The 18212-nt window shown below is 35.7% G+C and overlaps 1 protein-coding gene and 1 long non-coding RNA gene across 3 annotated transcripts in view; one reads left to right on the plus strand and one right to left on the minus strand.

Moving 5' to 3' along the window:
* The first annotated feature begins 4951 nt into the window (after window positions 1–4951).
* Window positions 4952–11629, plus strand: LOC127432243 (uncharacterized). Its single transcript, XR_007895731.1, has 3 exons — window positions 4952–7368; window positions 7458–7609; window positions 9064–11629. It is a non-coding gene; the product is annotated as an uncharacterized LOC127432243 (long non-coding RNA).
* Window positions 11630–13954: 2325 nt separating this feature from the next.
* Window positions 13955–18212, minus strand: part of LOC127432238 (serine/threonine-protein phosphatase 2B catalytic subunit gamma isoform-like) — a 61729-nt gene continuing 57471 nt past the window's right edge. For both annotated transcript variants that reach the window (XM_051683155.1, XM_051683154.1), the window contains one exon: window positions 13955–16111. In XM_051683155.1, coding sequence (XP_051539115.1) covers window positions 15939–16111 — 173 coding nt within the window. In that variant the 3' untranslated portion in view covers window positions 13955–15938. The remainder of the gene's footprint in view (window positions 16112–18212) is intronic.

Here is an 18212-nt window from a genome sequence, read left to right on the forward strand (position 1 = left end):
TCATAGATTCTACTGGAGCTATCCACGTCCTCAGACCTTGTAAGTTATAAGTTCCTATGGCAACACTTATAACACCAAAATGTCTGTTGTTAATAACAACAAAATATTTATCACTTCATAAATTCACCCATATACTGTATGTTCTTGTTAAATGTTTCAGAACACACACAAAAAAGCTCCAGGCATAAATGGCATTATAAAATGGTATATCAAACAGAAATCTGTGTTCACTACCTTCAGCTGCTGAGGCTGCTGCCATATTTACATGATGTTACGACCATCAAGTTGGAGCTGTCATAGAATTCAGAGTTCACAACTTATAATTACCAGTTCTAAAAGGACTTACACTTTTTACAAGTCGGAATCTCGTAAAAAAGGTGATTCCGACATGATGTGAACGCACCAAAATTCGGGTTAAACTGGGATTCTACCTCTTGGCTGCACTTATGGGATAAGAAGAACCTGCTGTGCAGTTGGTATCATGCTAAAAGTAAGCAATGATGCTTATTACCTCTTTTTCAGGATTATGCTTCCAGTGCGGCTCTGGTTGGGGTGGTTTCATCCCAGAAGCTGGGTCAGAACTTGGGCACGGAGCATGACGAGAACCCACAGTGCTCCTGCTCTCCTAGTACCATCATGGCGCCCTCTCTCAGGTACTGGCCAGTAGTATAATCCAAAACGATTTAAGCCTACACTTATAACAGGAACTGGCTTTAAATTACCAGTCTAGGATGTTTACGCCACACCATCCCCCACATTGCAATATACTGTTGAGAAAATTTACATTGTTATACAAGATTTAATGTGAATCTTTTGTCCATGTTTTGTACCAAGGCATCCAAAGGAGCTTATTCAGTTGCAAACTGACTAACTAAAGAACTAACGCAATGCTTTCTTCTGTAGTGTCAGTGCTGCACAGCAGTTCAGTAACTGCAGTATAGAGGATTACAGGTGGATCTTAGAGACTTACCCTGGTCTGCAGTGCCTTGAAGACCAGCCTGATGAGGATTCACTGCTCTCTCCTCCAGTGTGTGGAAGCACTTCCGTAGAGGAAGGAGAAGAGTGTTACTGTGGACATGTAGAGGTAAGAATGCTGGATTTTGAGAACGATAAACAATAATCTGATGGGATGCAAATTAAAACATGTCTTGGTCCCAGTCCCCTTCTCTGTCCCTGTGATTTCATGTACATTGTCTCTACTGCCCCAAACATTGAAAAACAGAAAATTCTTCATAAGAGAACAAATGTTGCTGTGTAATACACTGCCTGGCCAAAAAAAAAAAAAAAAAAACGCCGTAATGTTCAGATTTAAGGCAGTGTTATGATCTGGGGTTGCTTCAACGTCTAGGCTCAGCAATGTTATGCAGTAATAAATTTAAGTCAGCTGACTACCTGAATGTACTGAATGACCAGGTTATCCCATCAATGGATTTTTTCTTCCCTGACGGCACGGGCATATTCCAGGATGACAATACCAAGATTCATCAGGCTCAAATTGTGAAAGAGTGGTTCAGGGAGCATGAGGAATCATTTTCACGCATGAATTGGCCACCACACAGTCCTGACCTTAACCCAATTGAAAGTCTTTGGGATGTGCTGAAGAAGACTTTACGGATTGGTTTGACTCTCCCATCATCAATACAAGATCTCAGCCAAAAATGTATGCAACTCTGGACGGCAATAAATGTTGTGACGTTGCATAAGGTTGTCGAAACAATGCCACAACAAATGTGCGCCGAAATCAAAGCTAATGGTGGTCCAGCGAAATATTAGAGTATGTAATGTTTTTTTTACAAAAAAAAAAAAAAAAAAAGTGTAGTTAACCAAAGGAATAGTTAAAAAAAATAAAAATGTGTCAAGTAGTCCATGTAAGTTGTGCATCAAATTTCACATTTTGGTGAGAAACAACCCAAAATGCAAGCAATTTCAGTCATCGTTTATCACTAAAACAGCACAAGTTCTCACATGAACATGTGTCACTGTGAACAAGCTTCTCTCATGGACTCATGAATGCGCAACTACGACGCCATTTTAGTGCCATGAGGAAAATAAATTAATTCTAAGATTTTGTGAATAAATTCATAATATTTTGAGAATAAAGTCAAAATTATGAGAATAAAGTCATATCACTACGAGATTTAAGAGAATAAAGTAAAACTGATGAGAATAAAGTCATAATATTTTGAGAATCAAGTCAAAATTACCAGAAACGGCACATCATTATCACAACGATACAATGCCGAGCCAGCAGCTTCATCAATGCAAGAAATTGATTTAGATGATTTAGTTAAATCATACTTTAGTTTAGGATTTAGCAAAAAAGAAATCCACTTTATTATATTTTGAAGAACAGAGGACAGAAAAGTCGATGTGCATCTCTGATACGCTGTTTGATCAGAGGAGTGCAGCAGGAGTGTGTCTCTGGAACATATGTTGGCAAAACCGCAATTGTGTGTGCAACTGGGGATGACGATGTAATCAGATATGGCTATATTTTTTTCAACAAATATCATGAATATATTTTTTTCATATCGCCCAGCCCTACTGTGTACTTGTAGCCTGACATTATACAGAATGCAATTTGTGACTGCCATATAAACAGACTAGGACTATTTGAATCATCCATTGGAGGGAGGTAGAGGAGGAGGAAGAGGGAGAATGAATCACTCATTGCACACTCTCCCCCTCCTTTGTTAACCATATTTTAATTATTTATTTTAGTCTGTTTTAAACTGCAGGGTCACATTACTCACATGTGTCTTCTAAGCAAATCTGTCCAGTAAGAACATATCTTTCTGTTGCCATTACAATTACCCTTATCAAAGAAGCACAATAAAACGTTATACTGTGTTATGTGTCATGTAAATTTAGATCTATCTTTAGACCTAATTTACACCTATCACATGGCATGCACAGACTGCCTATGAATTTGAATGAGATTTTTTTCAATACTTTTTTTATCCTCTGAAACCGTGTACAATGGCTTTCCAATGATCAAAACATATTAATATAATTTATTAAATGTCCCTTTGTATCTGATAAACTGTGAAAGATGCGAGAACAATACGAGTAGTAATTTATGGATTTAAGAGTGGATCGTAGCTCTTGTTAATTTACGAGCGTTTTTATGTGCTACTTAGATGACGATGCTTTTGGAAAACGTGCTGTAGTAAGTACAATTTAAGTGCTACTAATGTTCAACTGAGAGCATCACCCATGCTGAGCAGGACTGTGCGAACGTCTGTCTGGTTCTTTCTCCAGAATAAATTAAATTCACAACCGCTGCGGTGTCCGGATCCCAATAATAACTTCGTGCTGATGTGCCAGAAGATGAAAAAGGATTTCTTTGTTGCTAAATCCTAAACTAAAGTATGACTGAACTAAATCATCCACATCCATTTCTTGCATTGATGAAGCTGCTGGCTCGACATTCTATCGTTGTGATAATGACGTGCCATTTCTTGTAATTTTGACTTTATTCTCAAAATATTATGACTATATTCTCGAAATATTAGATTTTTTTATTTTTTTACGTGGCACTAAAACGCCGTCGTATGCAGCAGATGTCAAGATTTATACTAAAAAATTACTTACATTTTGGGTTGTTTCTCACCAAAACCTATTACATGAGCCTAATGTACTCATGATCCCCAGTCAACTGCCATTGTATTAAAATGACAGACCAGAATAGACAGAAGTTTGAAGGTGAGTAAATGAATTTTCATTTTTGGGTGGACTATTCCTTTAAAATGGCAATGAATGCTTCTAACTGGGAGTGACACAGAATGAGACTTTACCGTTTTCTTGAAGAACTGCACAAACCCCAGTAGTTGGATCGCAGTGTGCCCAAGGTGAATGCTACGAGAACTGCAAGGTATGGGGTCAAGCACATTAAATGCAAACAATGCAAACTTGGCATTCATTATATCATTGAGGCAGTCAACCCTGTTTACTCACTGAATTATTTATTCAGTACTGCATGTTCCTGACGTACAGCTGTGGCGATGTGGCTCATGTGCCATTTGATTTATAGCTACTGCCGTTCTCCAGAGAGTGCAGGAACAGTACAGGTGAGTGTGACTTTCCTGAATACTGCTGGGATGTAGAGCACAATAACTGAATATGCAGTTAGCAAGCAAAAAAAAAAAAAAAAAAAAAAGGAATTACACAAAAAAATTCCATGCATTTAGGTAAAGACTGTGGGTATCAGAAGACCCTTAATTATTTTTGTATTAAAATTTTCTGTCTCAGACAATGCAAGAAAACTTCTCTAAGGTTAAAATAGACATGCAATAAATCTGTAAACTAAAATATTTGAGGATTCAATAATTATGCCTGTTGCAATTATTACATTGTCTGATATTGAAATCTGATATACAGCCTTGTACGAACAAATATAATTAGAGTTCATATATTTGAGCATTTATGTAAAAATTTAAATTCCACAAGTGTTTAAACATTTTGAATATGGCTTATATTACATATATGAAAATGGCTATTTGTCATATTTTGAAATATGTTGCATAAATGTTTTTTACTGATATAAAAAGGTCACATATATGAACATTTACTTTCAACATACAAGTGTTCAGCATATATTGCCATTTTCAGATTCGTAGCTTACTGAAAGAATAGCACTTCAAATTCTAATCACATTTTATTACACAACTAATGGGGATTTTAAGTGAATGTTAGGGATTCTTTGTATAAGCACTCAGGGTGAAGATTAAACACAAGCTGTGTGATGTACGTGGCATGTGTGCTGTCTGCGATCCCGCAAAAGTTTAGACAAGGATTTTAATAGTGAACGCACAACGTAGAGGAGAAGAGACGGAGACGTTACACTGTTACTATGGAGATGATACAACTGTTTAATGTCAGCATGTTAATATATATATATATATATATATATATATATATATATATATATATATAATTATACAGGGTTGGGGAGTAACAGAATACATGTAACAGGATTACGTATTTAAAATACAAAGTATAAGTAACTTTCCACTACAGTTACAATTTAAAATAATTTGAATACAGTTACATTCAAAAAGTATTTTGATTACTGAAGAGATTACTTTGCATTTTATTGTCATTTGTTTCATTTAATATTTAGTCCTTTCAGATGGAAAATATTTATACATATAAATGATGTGATCCAAAGTGCATTTGAACAGCAGTGAAACACTTTCTTATGATGTGTTACATTCATACGAGCAGACAGAGAAGTCAGTTTGAAGTAAGTTTGGAGCAGAAGAAATAGAAATAAACCTTGTGTAAATTGTCAGCTTTACGCTAAGCTAAAATGCTATTTCTAGCCATTTTACATGCACATTACCAGGCACGATCATATTTTTTATCAAGAAAATTCACATTGGATCATAATTTCTTTGTTCTAGTAAAATATTTGATATTAGGGCAAAAATCTAAAAAAATCCTTCAAACAAGATCAATTTGATTTATCTTGTTTTAGAAACAACATTGCATAAGATATTTCGGTTTTTCAGAGAATGTATTTTTAACATGTGTATTTTGTCTTACTGTACTGGCAGTTTTTATAGTCAAAACAAGTGAAAAAATCTACCAGTGCTGAAGAAGTAATCCAAAGTATTTAGAATACGTTACTGACCTTGAGTAATCTAATGGAATACGTTACAAATTACATTTTACAGCATGTATTCTGTAATCTGTAGTGGAATACATTTCAAAAGTAACCCTCCCAACCCTGTATGTATATGTATGTGTGTGTATATATATATATATATAAATCTTTTTTTCACATGCGCAATTGAAGCCTAGGTGACAACAACAATCATGCATGCTTGCATTCATCAAAAAACAAAAAACAAACAAAAAAAATGGTTACATCTACAGTAACTGGCAAAATCAATGGGAGCGATCTAAACTAGAAGTTGATGGACACTTTTTGTTTTTGATGCACTGCACAGCTACTCTAGATACTTTATTTTGCATGTCTGTCTGTAATAGTGATTTTATTTGGAAAACATAGATGAATGGGTGTTTCTTCTACAGTGGGCGCTCTACACAGTTTTCCTTTGCTGAAAATGTTTGCTTTTGAGAAGAATACAATGCTTCAAAATCGATTCTAATGAAATAATTGAGTGATTTTAACCCAAATAAGAAAAACACAAGAAATGTTGTTACCATTGTAGAAGTAAAAGTCTTCTAGAAAGTCTCAACTGAAGCCTCCACTGGCTCAGATGTTCCTTGAATGCAAAATAGAATGTAAACTGAAGTTAGCCTCAGAGTTTGCCATCTTACATTTTGGTCTTTAAATAGACTGATTTAAGTTTTTATGCAACTGACTGAAAAAAGTTAAGAACAAAATTTTAGATGACTAACTAGTTAGACTAGTCTAAAACAATTTTATGCAACCGGCCACTGGATTCAAACTCTCGACTCCAGGGGTGGTTGCAGGGCTGCCCATTTTACAGTTTTAGCCTTGTTCTATACCCAGATTTTAATATTAAACTATGAAAATCCATTATAAAAATACAAATTACTGTATGTTTAAAACATGTTAATATAAACAGAGAGTAAAATGATGTAACAAACCATTTAAATGATTTTTTCAAAAACTATGACTGTCCCACAGTCGCCAAACAAGTTTGTTTTATTATTTTTTTTAATTAAAAGTGATGTTAAAAGAAATCAAAGAAAATTCCAAGGTAAAATCTACTTGAAGTCCATAGTGCTTAAAGTGCCCGAAGTTAAAGAAACACCCATGTATTAAATTTCAGACATGTCTGGACTGGCTGCGATTTTGTCGTGTTTAGAGTTTTTGCTTTGAGAGTGGACAAAAAAACTAAAATAATTGTTGGAAACATGTGGCATCATCCTTGGTGAGGACATACTGTTATTGAGTGTATGAAACCTCCACTGTTACACAATGTCCTAACCAGCCAATACTGTGACAAAACACTTTATCGATCGCTTGTTTTTTTTATTTTTGTTGTGGCACATTGGTTAGCCCTGCCCACAGCTTCTTGTTGGTCCAAATACCCACACCAAATGAAAAATGGTATTGATTTTGTCAGCATTTTCACTTACAGTGTGAACAGAAATTACATAATACTGGAAACTTGACCTGGTTGGGACATGTCAGAATAATAAGCCAGTTTCTTTGGAAATTATAGCATCTGACTCAGGGTTCAGACTTACTTTGCAAGGTTGCAGTAAAAGATGAACCGTCGCTTAGCATAGGTAAGCATATATTTTATTGGATTCTTTCAGCTGCTGTGGTTGCCATGGATTCCTGCTACAGTCTGAATGCTGAAGGCACACACAATGCCATACTGCAAGCACCAGACACCCAGAGGAATACATAGGGTGCCAGCAAAGGTATGGTGATCAATGTTACTTTAATCAAGAAAAACCATGAATGAACCCCTTCTGTATATATCCCTGACCAACATATTTTTATGCCATAGGGATGTGATGGGTGGGAAACCATTCTGCTCTAATGGCAATGAAGAGCCATTATTTGGACACAAGGTCACTATTGGGTCATGCAAGAGTACAAATTACAGTGACTGCAGATTATGGGCAGATCTTAACCGGGACAAAGTGTGGAGATGGTTTGGTAAGAAATGTTCATTCAACAGACTCCCTGTTAGCCACTCATTTGTGCTGCTTAATGTTAAGGACACAATGCTATAGGCTTCAAAACATTTTACAAGGACCTATTATTAGTAATCTCAGACTCACAATGTGTTGTATGGATCTAGGTTTGTAACAACAATGAATGTTTGCCATTGAGAGCAGTGTATGGAGACAGTAAGAATGGTTCCTCAATACATTTTATAAGCAGTCCACTGACCTTCAAGGCAAAATGGAACATAATTTAGTTCTGTTCAGTGATGCATTTCCAAGTGAAACCAAATATGCATGTAGGGTGAAACTTGATTTTACTCATCAGAATTTGATTGGATTGTGCAAAGTTTGGCTAAAGGCCCAAACAGCCTTGAATATGTCCGCAGAAAAGTCATTTTAGAGTTTGAGACAGTTGTTAGTTTTGATGAAAGTGTGAAAACAAACAGGATATTCAACAATGAAAATGTTAACCATAAAATATTATTGGATCAAGACAAGGGGTAGTTTCATAACAGAATAAAGTCAGGTGGTTGGAGGGGAGTGGTCGAAAAGTAAGAGGGATATGTGACGACAGCCGAAAAAGAAAGTTGTTTTAGAGGCAACGCAAGTTAATACATTTTGATAAAAGATTATGAAGACAACTATTTAAAACATGCACTGATGAATCATGCACAATAAGATATTAAGAAAGTAAAAAGGGTCAATATTGCATTTGGTATTCATTTTGTATCACAATATTGCTTGTGTGGGAGATAGCAAGTAATGAACTAGCATAGTGTCATTAATTACACAGCAAAGAAAGATTGGCACAGTCACTGTAGTGATATCTAGTTTTACAGTGTCTGATGCGGAACACATACAAAGATAATTTGAAGGATGAGGTGTTTTAAGATTTACAAGGTGTTCTTAAAAACGTAAAGTTTGGTCTGTTTCCCCCCCCCATAGCAATCGTATCACTTCGGCAAACATAGATCAAACCATTCAGGTCTTATGGATTACCTTTTTGATGCATTTATCTGCTTTTTGGAGCTGTACATAAAGTTTATACTTAAAAATATCTTTGTTTGTGTTCCGCAGAAGAAAGTAAGTCATACGAGTTTGAGATGCCATGAGGGCGAGTAAATAACGAGATTATTATTTTGGGTGAATTATTCCTCAAATGTCTAAATTTGTCTCACATGTGTGTAATCACAAGCAAGAGTGACAGTGTGAGCCAGGCTGGATGCTTCCAAACTGTTATGAGATGAACAAATACCCTACTGAGTATTCTCAGGAGAGTAATCAAAATCTATGCAAAATATTGGCTTTTAAGTGACACTTTTTGTTAGATAGCCCATTTGTGAACCTGTATTTCCCATAGTTTACTCTTTTGTAATTTGTTTCTCTATCTTTCATTGTAGCACTGTTCAGGGCTCTAACTGTTTGGTTTCTGTCTTCCTGCAGAGGGCTGCATTGCAATAGGCATCGGTTTGGGATTAGGTGTCTATATTCTTGTTTTGGCTATTTCCATGGTCCTCAAACTAAGAACCCTTCGCTCCAGGCACAAGAGGTACTGATTCAACGTTACTGTGAACTTGTGAAGCAAGTAAGTTTGGCCAAAATGGCTAATTGCAATGGAAAATTCTGCCAAAATGGGTATGTCCAAGCTTGAACTACATTAAAAATCCTTTACTGCATGTTTCTTATTTTCTCTTTCGCAAGTCGCCAACTGGTCAAGCAAACGATTACCTCAAATTATAAGCAGACTGGGCAAGTGTACAGTATTCAAATGAACCTAACACTGGCAAGGTCCTAGAATCAATGGGTACTAGAATTCATTGTATATAACTAAATTAACAGTTAGTGCAAGATAACATTCACATTCTGCTTTAAATGTTTAAGATGCCAGGTAAACTAAACCCACAAGTCGGAGACAGAGCCCTAGTGATGAGGCCACATTTGTAAAACCACCTGGGTTAAAATGGCCAAACCAGCAAGTGTCAGTGAGACAGCAGAGGGAGCTCTCTGCACGTTCTTTCTCTTATGAACAGAGCAATTTGAGGTCATAGTTGGATGTTTGAAGCAAAAGATACAGGGGTTTTATTTGCGAAACTTTTTTTTTGATGTTTCATCCATAGTGGGCAATTAAATGAAGTAGTTTGCACTGCTGATACACATAGGAACTGTGTTTAATTGAACACTAAAACAGCAAGAGTGAGATATCACTCAAATTTGCACAGAAAAGGATGTATTATGTATTACTTTGGTAATAAAGTGCTTTTACTGTGTGTGTGTGTGTGATTAAATAGTTTTTGAAAGCTGTGACTAAAGTATCCAATTCTCCAAACTAAAATTCCAATATCATACTTTGTTATAGTTCGATAAAAACAAGTGAATGCAATAAACCACACTAGCAAGGGTCTACTAGATAATGAAGGCAGATTTTAACTTCAATACAACAATACAAGTGTTTGTCATAAATGTCAAGTTGGGGCAATTTGTCATGTTTAAAATGCTATAAATATATTCAATTTATTAACTACAATATTTGGTACGACATACACAATGATATGATTTGATACTTTTGTATGTTATTATGTACATTTTTGCTGCTTCATGAATTTTGTGTTTTGTGATTATTTTAATGTTTAAATTTAGCTGAAAACCCAATAATGGGATGTTTAACGGCATGTTCCATTGTGACAACTTACCCCATGTAGTGTGATGGCATGCCTTGCTTTTGGACACATATGGTTATAATGTGTTCAATCAATGGCATCTTTTTCCCCCATGGAAATGTTCAATAGCTTTTTTGTAGTCAAGACTTTAAGGTATGTGGCTATACAGAAATGGATGTTCAAGTATAAACCTACCCAAAGAATTGTTCACTAGAGTAAAAAGTGTGACAATTGGCCCCAGTCTCCACTATACTGATAATTGTGTGATCTATATTGCTCTCTGGATCTCACACTGAAGCACCTAAAATAAATCAAACTCTTATAACTCTGCTCTTTAGTAGGGAACACTGAGAATGGCAATTTTGAAAGATTTTCATGAGATCAAGATTTTCAGTAAGAGAACGGCCTTGACACAAATAGCCTAAGATAAAGAGAAATGAATGACAAAGAACAGCTATAAGTATAGTGCCAGTGCATGGGCAGCCAATTGTGCTATGCAAAGCATTTCGGCCAAAACGGGTAATTGTAAGCTGTCAACTGTTTGGCTATTGCTATTAGTTACATGCTTAGATATGCATTTCATTAAGTAAATAGGAGTCTTCCTTGATGAAAATATCAAGTACACAGGTTTACAATAGTGTTTCTTTCAGTCAATTGAAATTTAAGCTGGAAATGTGTAGGTTAGCTTTGACTGAATAGAACTGCAGTTTGGTCACAGAAAATAACATCCAGTTGAGCTACAAAGAGATAAAAAATGAGAAACCTCTGCTGGTATTTTCAAAGGCAACCATCACTATTATAATTGGTCATACTAAAGGTTAGGGATTGAAACAAACCCCAAACCATAAGTGATAAACTTTGAGACGTAATTTGTCCTGCATGTTTGTGCTACAGACTTTTTACCTCAAATTTTGCCGCTTGTATCTAAAAACTACTAGGTGGAATGTAGTTTTGGTTCAGAGCTTATTCAAATCGCTCAGATATCATCGCTAATACTGACATCTGTGAAGAACATCCTGTCACTTCCTGAAATATTCTTTTAATACCTCAGCATTAAGATGTTTGCTGACTGTGGGTTATATTCTATCACACATCTTCCTGTATCTCAGTGAGAATGGTGTGCAGTATTAAAAGCTAAAGGACCTTCACATTACCAGCAAAAAACAAGAAAGATTTTTTTTTTCTTTAAAAAAAATGTGCGTGATGCAAAACTTGTCGCTGTAATGCTGAGTTGCTAAGGTGTTATGAGGGTTTTTAAGTGTTTTGCCATGCACTTGCTTGGAAGTTGCTAGGGTGTTCTGGGTGGTTGCTTTGTGGCCCAAGTCCCCATTAGTCTCTGTGTATAGCTCAAGTTCCTCCATCATCTTGATTAGAAAAGTAAAAGCTCATCACTCTACCAAAAACCTCACAATTTGAAAATGTTCATTGTTTTGTGCCAAAGTTTAATGCTTAGGGTTTGCAAAGAAAAAAATACAACTACAGTACCTTGACAACATTATATTTAATCCGTTTAGTGCTAACACATTCGTTTTTTGGGTAGCATTGTTCTGTTGTTTCCAATGTGGCAACTGTGTTACTGTATGTATCTTACAACAAACCAATCTACAGTGTCTGTAATATTGGGTATTGGCAAATGGTCATCAGTTTAGTAAATGTGCATCAAGGGAACAATCTAAAAAAAAAAACAAAAAAAAAAAGTGGACAAACATGAAGGCAGGGGAAAAAAGATCTCTTTTAAAAGCATCCGTTATCATCAGATTACAAAAGCATTATTACAGGTAAAGATAAAGGATCCCTCTTAGATTAAACGTCGAACATAATGATAGCATTTCATCTATTGGATTAGATAATCCCATTTCTCATTGACCATAATGGATCAGTTTGGCTTAAATAAAATAAGCCAGTTTACAGTTAGTTCAATAGCATCTCTACGTGGACAATGTGCTTTTAGAGGATTGTAACAAGAGCTTTGGAGCAAATCACAGGAGCAACAAAAGCATCAGCAAGCCTGACAACAATGAGGCAGAATAGCTGTTAAAACACCAATGCTGATATTCAAGTCAGATATCAAATTTCCTGTAATATATGTGGAAAACACTATTTGTCTGTCTGTATATCTACCTTTTCAAATTTCAAGGCTTTTTAAAACCTTTAGACAAGTCTTTGTCAAGACAATATTCAAAGGTAGTCTAGTTTTAATGTTATTGTTTCTGTTATTCCTTGGTTCGAATTGATGAGCATTCCCATTGCACCAAAATCATTTTTAGCAAGTCAATATCCACAAGTTATGGGTATAGTTAGTAGCCTTGTATACCTGAAAAACAAGATGTAAGAACTAAAGGTTAATGGAATATAATGTGTATTTTCAAAGAAAGCATTAAAGAGCCACTGTCAGTGACACTTAAATCCATAATGAACTCCACTCTGTCAAGCCACAAATGAGAGCCTGGTATTTCACAATGCTTCACTATTCGGCAAGAGAGCGCTATCTACTTATGCCATGATTCACTACCACTGCTTTTCAATCAACAGATCACCTGGTAAAGTAAGCCAGTTTCAATTAAGCAATCCTGCATATCCACACATTCCTAAAGCAGTCTTGAGATTTGTCATTCTACCGGACCACTCATGTTAACTAAGCATAGGCATTATAGGAACAAATGTGAAGTCTACATATAAGTTGCATTACATTTTAATTGTGTCATACTTTTAAATATTCCTTGTAAAACACGTTCATAACTGCATTCAAAATTGGTAAAGACTAGCTATCCAGTTAATAACCAATCTGCTATTAATATGGTGTGCAACTTTTCATTACGGGATTCGTTTTCCACAGTAATTTAAATGCACGATCCACACAATTTGCTGAGGTAATAAGGAACTAAGTGTTTATAGCTTTTCTCTAAAAGCTTGTATTGATTGGGAATAATCAGCCAAAATGCACTGAATAGGTGCTTGTGAAATATTCTGTGGTGCAACAAATGTTATTCAAGAGCCTGCTTCAATTCAAGGCCTTTCAATGAAACAAAAGCATCATTTTATTTTGTTCAGCTGCATCCTTTACATGAGAGTACAGGAAGCTGAAAAACCTACAGACTAAAAAACCATTCAACAAGACCTTCAGACCAGAAGCCTGAGCTTTTTAAATGTTAATCATATGTTAAGGTATAAAACAATATGAACACATCAGCATTTGAACTGACAGTGTATTATTAGTGTATGCCCATAATTGCTAATAAATTGCTTAAATTAAACGTTTGAGTTTTTTCATATATAAATTCTTATGTCAAAAGCAGGATAAACTGTATACTGATCAATATGAAAGGTAAAAGTTTTTCAAATGTATCCTGTTGTCTATTCTTAAACCGACCAGTACATAAATCCTATAATCTCAGCCATGCTCGGCATGTACTGCGCTCTGTTCAGACAGGTAACAATACACCAGCTGTCCTTCACCACGCTTAAGGCACAAAACATTCAAAATTTTGGAGTTGTAATCATAGAAAACCTTGACATGAACAGACCTGAACAGTAATGAAAATGACAAAGCACTAGTTTGCCGCCAGTCAACAGCTCAAACTGCTCAGTTGTAAAAGCAGACACAATATCAAGTGATCAAGTAGAAAAAGGACACAATTCTAAACAATTAACAAGACAAATAATGAAACAAGACTAGGTTCTTTTCCCAACATTTTGTTGTATTTCGTTTTACTTTTGTTTTCCTTTTTTTTTTTTCAATGGAGTGATACATCACCATAAATCGACACAATCGGACACAACGTCCTCCACAGTCCTTTTATTAGCTATTAAGAAAAAAAAATCTTACACATTTTCTGTAGATTCTGCAGGATATGTTTGGAATTTTTAACAGATGGCAAAAATGAAGCCCTCCTACAATGGGATTATTGGTCTAAATGCCCCAATTCTTCTCCAATATTTCGAACAATAGCCCCACCTCTAAGCACCCCTCCCACCCAAAACACACGACTCTCTCAAACCATAGCAAATATCCCTTTTAAATTAAACATGGAGGAAAACGAACAAAACCAAACTGAAGTCTGCAGAAGCTCTTTACATAAAACAGAGACTTGAAAAGACAAACACTTAAGTGGACACAAAAAAGGTGGTTATTAGGACATGACTACCTACTCAGCACGTTTTGGTACCTGTTTAAGGATGTAGGCCTCCCTCAGGTGTGCTTTAAATCACAAAGAGTAAAGCGTTCAAGGCTCTTTTTCCTTCCATTGTTTTTTTTTCTTTACAGAGTGTCTAAACAACTAAAAGGCTGATTGAAGCACTTGCCTCTTTTCAAGCAAATGGAGAGGTAACAACCTTATACAATCAGCAGTTTTTTTTGTCAATGATACAGCCATATATTACATTAAAACAATGATTTTTCTTTGGATGAGAGTTCCTTTTAAATACAGTATTGATAACATGCAAGTTTACCCTCGCAGAGTCTCCTTGTTTAAACGTGTGCACCACAAAACGATGAAGTATTGCGCAAGACATATGGAAACTGGATTGCTTGCGGTATTAAATAAAATGGAAAATACATGTCGTACTGTGTGCAATCTCAATGCATGCACACAGAACTTTTGCTATATGTATTAGCATGGCACATAACCTCAAATGTATAACGTACAGGAAGTCGGAGTTTTTGCACAGCGGAATCGCCAGTTGCCAATAATAACAGTATCGTACAGAAAGGAGAACACAAATGAACAAAATGAGAAAATAAAAAACACACAAGCAAACATAAGCGCTCCTCAAACCATCTCAAGGGCTTTTTGGGATGCCTTTCACTCTTTCACCTTTTGTAGTCTGAGTTACAAACAGGAAGAAAACAAATGAAACAAAGTAAACATTACATTTGGTTGAGGGAACACTCGAAAATGTAAATGTACATAAAAATGTCAACACTTGAGTTATTAATGCACTCCCTTATCTATAATTGGCATTATGAAGTTTTTCCCCACATTTTTTTTCATAAACAAAAACATGTTTTGTTGTTTTATGTCATGAGACTTTTTTTTGCTTTTCTTTTTTTTTTTTTTGCTTCAAAGATATTATCATACTAGCTTTGTGTATTCACAAATAAGCACTCGATATAATTATGTTGGGCACAAAATTCCCATGCCAAGCGCACGATAAACAACATTAAAGAAATTCTGCTGAGCAAGTCTTGGTTGTTTAAAAAAAAAAAAAAAAAAGTCAGAAATAAATCTAAATTATTAACGGAAATTTACAAAATGGATTCTTTCTTTTTCCTTTTTTAAACTACTGAATCTAAGATGAACTTACACCACCCCAATGCTATGTCTATATATATATATATATATATATATATATATATTCTGTATTTAATATACACGTAATATTTATCATGTATTTATTCATTCATCTCGATTTTTTCCACTGTTACAGATCTTACATTTCTTATCATCTATATCAATAAATAAATAAGAACCATAGTTTGTTTTTCACTACGCCCTCTTCATGGTATGTGCGATTCTCCCCCAATCTGGTCCAGGAGAGTTTTGCATGTAGGGGGTATCACCTCTACCAGAACGAGGGAGAACGGGAAGGAAAAGAGAGACAAAAAAGATAGAGAAAGAAATGGATGAGGGAAAGAGAGTGGTAGGCAGCTGCTGCAGGTTACTACGCCTGGTTGTTGGTGCCGTTCTTGTCGGGGGAGTTGGCTGAGTTGGAGTTGGCAGTGCCGCCCGGCAGCATGCTGTCCTTTCGTGGAGGCATTCTCTCGTTTATTCGGTCCAGACCACGTGCTTCTTCGAAACTCTGGATCTTGTGTTGAGGATTGAAGCCTTGGATGGCTGGAAATGGAGGTGGGATAGCAGGAAGTTAGCTACTGCTAGCATCATAGTAACTTTGTGATAACAGCAACAATCCTGGTATAAACTTTGAGTATATTTTGTTTCCTGTTTTGCATTTTAGAGCATTTAGCTACTATTTTAAGTTTGTTGTAAACTAAAAGTAAAAAGTTTTTGTGTGTGTGTTTAAAATAGCCATCATAGTACAGGAACAATTAAATTGTTGGCATGAATGTGTTTTATTCTTGATTAGTAAATATATGTTAATGGGAAAACAAACTGAGGCCTTTGAGAGTTACACTATGGTATACTTTGTGATGACTTGCTAATGCAGGCTAATAACAAATAATGAATCATCATACCACACAGCAATTACAGCCTTCCAGTGAACTATTACAAATACACTTAACATGACAAGGCAAAAAAATATAAAAGAAAACGCTTAAAACATGTTTTTAGCATCTGTGGCATACTGTCGATTACTAGAAAATAATTTGACTCGTCCCTCAGTTTGTAAAAACAAACTGTGCTAACAGTAATTCATTTACAATGGAAGTTTATGTGGCAAGAAGGTAAGAAAAGCATTAATTTGAAGTTAAGCGCTGTTAAGCACTTAATTTAAAATCGGCATACAAAATTGTTATTTGGGCCGTAAAGTTGTCTAAATTGTCCTTTTAGCAGAGCAGTGACTAATGTTTTGGCAAATTATCTTCAGGTTACGTGTTACCAACATACTGTGGGTAGATTGCAAGGAAGTGTGGAAATTGACCGCTTAACATTGGAAGGGATAGGAATTTAAATATTGGATAGGCCTAAAACGTTGCACAGACATGGTTGAAGACTAGATCACACTAGTCTTATGTTAACAAGTATAAACTTTTTAGTCTTGTGTCTAAAATAAATTTTTTATAGAATTTTAACGATTTTCCCGGTGCAATGCCTAGCCACATAGACTTCCATTCTAAGCGCATCATAGTGTAAACAATTTCAGTTTCGATTTACTAAGTAAGGATGAGATTGAAATGTATTTCTGTGTAAACTAACAGCCTGCCACAGGTGCTTTCGACAGAGCTTCACTTGTATTGAACCTGAAACATTCCTTTAACTGGGATCAACAATTCAAAGATGACATATATGCAGACATATTTATTTATTAAAGATACTAATCACATTTTTCTAAGGCTACTGTAGATCACTATCTACACTGCAGAACATCTGCAGTCGCTAAATTAGTTTGTCTACCAACAGGGGGCCATTCTTCCCCAATCAGCACCCAATGAGATAAAAGGTTGCTGAGATAAAGTTAAATGTAACAAAACCAGTCAGCTAAGATAAGAAGAGAGAGAAGTTGAGGTTCTACAGTAAAACTAGTTTCCCAAACCAAACAGATAGCATTAACCAGAAACGTTGGTGTACCCACATCACGGCTGACATTAAAGGCTAAAACAGACCTAGATTTGAGCTTATTTGCACGGCCAGGGCTCACTGCCTTCTTTGGTCAGGAAGTGAAACTGATAAAAAAAAAAAGACTGAGTCTTACGCTGTGGTCCGCTCACACCCCTGATTTTGGCTTTCCCCCCTCAAAACAGCTATGCTTGAAAATGCATTTCTGATTCTGTGCCTTTCTGAAACCACCCTTTCTCAACTGCCAGATGTACCAAAGACAATCACGGCACTGACTCGTATATGAGGATGGAATACTTTCAGGCAAGAATTGTAGCCAAGAGAATTTATCCTGGAATTAAGTCAACAAGAAATACAAATTTATTAACTTTCTTGATACGTTCCTGTTCTTATTGTGAACGATTAATATATATTTTTTTCGTAGTCTTTCTTTAAAATGTAATAACTTGCTCTGCCTCTCAAACAAATGTCAGTTGACATCAACAAGGCCTCTTAAATAAATAAAAAAAATGGGTGTTGTTGGTGTTTCAGGAGGGGAGTAGCTCTTCACAGTTGACTATAAACTTGTTTGGAAGGCCCCCGTTTTACAATACAATCAATCCTCAGTGGATAAAATCAAGTTCCACCTACTTTTTATTCTTGTTACATTACGTACACATACGTCACATTACGGAAGTAAAAAGGGTTGCAAATGTCATTT

Source organism: Myxocyprinus asiaticus, chromosome 42, assembly GCF_019703515.2.
Source record: "Myxocyprinus asiaticus isolate MX2 ecotype Aquarium Trade chromosome 42, UBuf_Myxa_2, whole genome shotgun sequence".
NCBI classification, from domain to species: Eukaryota; Metazoa; Chordata; class Actinopteri; order Cypriniformes; family Catostomidae; genus Myxocyprinus; species Myxocyprinus asiaticus.